This window comes from Sinocyclocheilus rhinocerous, unplaced genomic scaffold, assembly GCF_001515625.1.
Source record: "Sinocyclocheilus rhinocerous isolate Xijiao unplaced genomic scaffold, SAMN03320098_v1.1 scaffold612, whole genome shotgun sequence".
Classification (NCBI taxonomy): Eukaryota; Metazoa; Chordata; class Actinopteri; order Cypriniformes; family Cyprinidae; genus Sinocyclocheilus; species Sinocyclocheilus rhinocerous.
In genome coordinates this window covers 1168316-1174039 of record NW_015625585.1, presented here as the reverse complement: position 1 = coordinate 1174039, position 5724 = coordinate 1168316, and the positions used below count along the sequence as shown (strand labels likewise).

Below are 5724 nucleotides of genomic sequence, written 5' to 3'. Positions count from 1 at the left end.
TTCTTACATGCTCACAGCAGCATGTTGTGGATGTATTGGCACAAGCAAGTCTCGGTACTTGCTCTGCAGCAGCAGCAGCAGCGTAGCAGATCTATTCCGCCAAGACCAAATACATTAACATTGTCATGTACATTACCATGCCAATCCCTCCGAGAGTTGTCATGACAGAAATATATATATATATATATATATATATTTGTATATGTAGTACGTTTTACAAAACTATCATCATCACATGATTAAGTTTGATTAAATTAAACTTTAACTCTTTCTCTCACTTATTTTTCAGATAAAGACAGGTGCTCCGTGTAGATCTGAGCGTCTCGCCAAATACAACCAACTTATGAGGTAAGAGAGCACTCAATCGTACTATTTTTGAGCAATACAGTAAAAACATCCGTTTGAATCCCCAAAACAAAGTCCAAATCATTGTCACATGCTTTTTGCCTCTATTAAATAGGCTGTTACTAATATTTTAAGTATTAGGTTTTGCTTGCAACTCAGATTTGTAAAGCCCAATCTAATATATTTTCCATTTTCATTTTAGCTAAAGTTTTAGCAATGTTGTTGTGTGTTTTGTCCTTTTTTAGGTTTTGGTATTTCTTAATAGGTCTATTTTTTTTATATATATACTGTATATATTTCAGTTTTAGTATTTTTGTTTGTTTTTCCAGTTTTTTTTAATTTAATTTAACAATAATTATATAAAGTAACAAAAATGTTTTTTGTTTTTTTTTTGTAATGGATTTAGTTTTAGTTTAGTTTAAGTTCAATACAAAATTTTTTTTTAAATGAATCTTAATTGATTAATTAATCTATAATTGTTCATCATACTTATGTTAAGTATCTAACACTAAGTATTGAACTTCTTGCACAACTTCTTTGCTTTTTCATTCTCTAAAAAACTGGATGATAAAAAAAGTTGAGGTAAATCCCATAGACTTCCACTGAATGAAGGACATTTTCTTTAGTAAAATTAAAAAATGTTTGATTGTGCATTAGCACATACAAATGAATATGACTCAACTGACTGAAAAAGTCCCAGTCTCAAAAATAGCGTTGGCCACATAAGAAACCAATAATTACTTTGATTAACATTGTTGATTACAGTCCTCTAGCCGTTTCTCTGTCACCTCCTGTTCCTGTATAATTAATCCATGTCCATCTCTGCCAATCTGTCTCTTCTTTTTTTCTGCCTCACAGGATTGAAGAAGAATTGGGCGATCAGGCTAGATTCGCCGGGCACAATTTCAGAAACCCTAGCGCTCTGTGATACTGACACCACCACACCGAAATCACTCAAAAAACAACTGACAAACAGAGTATGTACTGCACTGAACCGACTGACTGCCCTTAAAATCATTCAAAATGCATTAAAACAGCACTATTTGCACTGATATACAAAAGATGACTTACTCAGACACTCAAAATATATATTTAAACTGAACTGGACTGTGGACAGGCTTTGATAGACCAAAAATGATGCACAGCGGATCCTGGAGCGACCAACATTATGCACAAGTGATACTGAATTACTTGACGGGCAAAACATGTGCACAGGGTGGACATGCATGCGTATGATACAGAAAATGGACCTTGAATTTAACAAGGCAAAGACTTGATTTAACTCAGATGGAATAAAAGTAGAGATTTATTTTAATCAGGTGTAATCTTTCAAATTAAGCTTCAGTTTAGATGTGAAATGTATGTGAAATGTAAAACACCGTCTAGGTTGACTTGCCACACTAAAGAAATCAAATGTCATTTTTATGGTTCACTGCATGAGAAGTAGGCAAAAATATGTAGATAGTTTCCTGAATATTTATGCAGCAGTGTAGCAGTGTGGCTCATTCTTGAAGCAAAGTTTTGTCTGAATGATGATTAGATTCACTCTTTTGGATCCCTGCATTTAATCTGAGAATGCACATACAGAATGACGCATTCGGTGTGCGATAGAGTAAACAGTAATAGCACCTGCAGCGGCAGCCTCCCCCGGGTTCTAACGCCTGTTTGGTAAGGAGTTTTAATCTGTAAGGGGTGCTGTTGGCCTACTTCTAATTAAACTTACAACTAAAATTCATTAATGTGTAATGTTTTATTTTTTAAACAAATCATAAGCTCTAAAAGATTTTCAGAACTTTTACAACTCTTTTGCTTTAGACCATCTACAAATGTTAAAACTGGATAAACACTGCATCTTTCTGGGGGAAAAATGCAGCGATTGATATATAGTTTATTTATAGTTATTTTCAAAGCGTCAATGTACCGTCAAAAAAATCTTCATTATTGTTTATTTAATTCTAACAAATAAGTTCTTGTTTAAAAACGAACCAAAATTAAAAAATTTTGCTTATAATTTCTGCACAGGAGAGACTTGGTGTTGTTTCCAAACAAAAGGAAATATATCGGTATATATCGGTCAAAATAAGTTGAAAAATATCGGCATATCGGATATCGGCAAAAATCCAATATCTTGCATCCCTACCATTTTGAATCGAGTTTTAATATTTTATTAGCTAAACAAACGCAAAGCTTCCACCAAGAAAAAATAGTTCAAGCAAGAGTACAGGGCCGACTGCTGTTACCCGGATGAGCCTGTGTTATTAGCTTTTACCGGTTGTTATCGAGGGATAGCATACTGAGGGATGTCGCGACTGACCAATCAGAATCAAGTATTCCACAGAGCCGTGTAATAAATAAAAATAAAGAGAATGAAATCTAAAGGATTAAACATAAAGTTCACATATCACTTCTATTAATAAGAGTAATTACATTCAAGAGCCCCCAAATTTTCTCATGCAATATACTTTTGTGTTTTCTTTTACCCTGGATCTCCATTCTGAAGGGAAAGTGGATGTTTTTTTTGCATTAAATAAAAATTTTTTCTGTAAGTGAGCCATTTGTAGGTAGAGTCTGTTAAGCTTGGCACGTTTCTGGTTCAACCAATGGCGTGTGTTTGGGGTGGGGGTACCTTTGTCCAAATATATAAGAGATGGCAGTAGGGATGACACACTTCACCAGTAGTGAAAGAAAGAGAGACATAACAATTACAACGACAGATCTAATTCAAGAACTGGACCGACAGACACGCTTACATGAATAGAGACAAACACACTCACTCACTCACTCACATTTGTGTAGCAAAGTCTCACCCTCAACGCACATGACTCCTTATTCTCTGCCTCCATGGACATGTAGTCTGTTTCTTCCTTTCTTGACATTTCATCCGTCTCCTCTCTCCCTTTCTCTTCTTGTGGTTATGACTTGGCTTGTTCCCCTGTCCCTGAAATCTTTTTCCTCCCTGATGATTTATCTTTTCATCATTTTGTGAGATTATTGTGGTGAAAGAAGGAAACGAAAGCAAGATGGAGAGAAAAAAAAAACTGACAAGCCTGTCAAAGAATGATGTTATAGAATATTAAAGCTGTCATTACTTTCGTCAACCTTGAGTCTCTAAGAGTGTTTTCTTCTAGTTGTTAAAAGCAGAGGACATTTAAATGGCTTTTCACCATTTAGACGCTCAATTATAAAACATTATAACAGTGTTTTAATGGGTTTTTAAAATTGCATTTCTTGTCATCTACATTAGAAAACTCAGTCACTGAATTCAGCTCAATTAAAAAAATTTTTTTTTAAAGAAATTACTACTTTTATTCATCGAGGATGCATTAAATGGATCAAGTGTTAGTTAAGACATGCATATTGTTCAAAAGAATTTATTTCAAATAAATACTGTTCTTTTGAACTTTCTAGTCATCAGAGAATCCTGAATAAATGTATCAGTTTCCACAAAAATATTAAGCAGCAAAATGGTTTTCAACATTGATAATAATGTTAATGTCCAAGAAATGTTTCTTGAGCAGCAAATCAGCATATTAGGATGATTTCTGAAGGATCATGTGACACTGAAGACTGGAGTAATGATGCTGAAAATTCAGCTTTGCATCACAGGAATAAATTACATTTTAAAATATAATCAAATAGAAAATAGGTATTTTAAATTGTAATAATATTTCACAATATTACTGTTTTTGAAATGAAAATCATGCAAAAAATATTTAAAAAATATTTTACACCATGTAGCCTTTAGTTTCAGTATGCACAGCATTTACGTCAGTGATTAAATCGGAAAAAAAAATTTTTTTAGACCAAGAGAAAACACTATGAGAAGACAGGACAAATACGTTTTTTATTTTCTACAGAGGTAGTCATTTCAACAGAGGATAAAGTGCTCATTAAGTCACTACAAACTCAGTTAAGCATTCAACGCTGGTCTTGTAAGTTAATCAATGTGGAGAATACACATTTTAAGTAGTGTGCTCTGGAAGTGCATAGACAACACAGCAGTTTAAATCACAGCAGCAAATAACAAGCTAACATGCCCAAGCTCTCTTCTATTACTTTTAAGTAGGAAGCAAGTTGATATTAATATTCCAGTCCAATAACCCAACCCGACCGTTTAACAAGCAGGTGAGCAAAAGCAGTACAACCACAAATACACTTTCAGACCTGCTGGAATGACAAGAAGCTGGTTTACACTGATTGGGCAGTGCAGTAGTTTTGGACCATCGAAATGGCTGAGCATCTCTATGCGCGGGCATTTATGATGTCAACAAACTCTGGCTTAAGGGAAGCACCTCCAACCAGGAAGCCATCAATGTCAGGCTGGGCCGCTAGCTCTTTGCAGTTTCCCCCAGTAACAGAGCCTGTGAAATGAGGAGAGAAGAACATAATTGTTGAGATAAAACCAAGAACACAACCTAACAGTAACAAAGCATCATTTTTTGCTATTAAGTAAAAAGGGATCAGCATTTAGTCAAAGATAAGTTTCCATTAAATTACATGTTATAATGCAATATTATAGATAAAAAAAAATTGTATTTTAGCCGGACACTTGATGGATTTGTTTATTACAAATACACAGTTTTTTGGACTGGAGTGGTGTGGATTATTGTGATGTTTTTATCAGCTGTTTGGACTCTCATTCTGACGGCACCCATTCACTGCAGAGCATCCATTGGTGAACAAGTGATGTAATGCTACATTTCTCCAAGAAACAAACTCATCTACATCTTGGATGGCCTGAGAGCGAGTAAATTTTCAGTAAATTTTTGTGTGAATTATTCCTTTAACAAGAAGACTTTTATGTAAATATTGTGTAAAATAAGAGCTTAAACAGCAATTCCAGTCGCATAAACAGTAGAGCATGGTGCTAGCAATGAGAAAGTCATGGGTTTGATTCCCAGGGAATGCATGCAATGAAAAAATGTATACTTCGAGTGCAGTCTAAGTTGATTTGGATAAAAGCATCTGCCAAATGCATCACAGTAAATATGAAGGCAATTTTGTGCAATATTATTTGCTCTCATTAATTGCATCATACATTGACAGCACAGTCATTCTGCTAAACATTTTTTTGTGTAGAAGGTTACAGGGATGTGCAATGACATGAGCTGAATAAATGACAGAACATTCACTATGCTATATCTTTAAGGTCACTCAGAATTGAAGACAGGATGTTCTGAACACTGCAGACTCACCTCCGTAGATGATGCGCACAGAGTCGGCTACTGCATTCGACACATTCGCTCTCAGCCATCCTCTCAGCTTCTCATGCACCTCCTGAGCCTGCAGCACACAAATGACAGACTCTGAAAACTTATACAAAGAGAGATATATATATATATATATATATATTAAAGGGGTCATATGATGCGATTTCAA

General features: G+C 34.8%; 2 protein-coding genes across 2 annotated transcripts in view; one reads left to right on the top strand and one right to left on the bottom strand.

Annotated features, from left to right (window-relative positions):
- The window catches only part of LOC107754022 (gamma-enolase), an 11216-nt gene extending 9387 nt beyond the window's left edge, over positions 1-1829 (top strand). Inside the window, exons 10-11 of the mRNA XM_016570333.1 lie at positions 290-348; positions 1204-1829. Coding sequence (XP_016425819.1) covers positions 290-348; positions 1204-1273 — 129 coding nt within the window. The 3' untranslated portion in view covers positions 1274-1829. The remainder of the gene's footprint in view (positions 1-289; positions 349-1203) is intronic.
- A 2346-nt stretch (positions 1830-4175) lies between these two features.
- LOC107754015 (triosephosphate isomerase A-like) overlaps positions 4176-5724 on the bottom strand; it is a 5356-nt gene continuing 3807 nt past the window's right edge. The window contains exons 6-7 of the mRNA XM_016570319.1: positions 5541-5628; positions 4176-4706 (exon numbers count right to left, since the gene is read on the bottom strand). Of these exons, the coding sequence (XP_016425805.1) occupies positions 4588-4706; positions 5541-5628 (207 nt within the window). The 3' untranslated portion in view covers positions 4176-4587. The remainder of the gene's footprint in view (positions 4707-5540; positions 5629-5724) is intronic.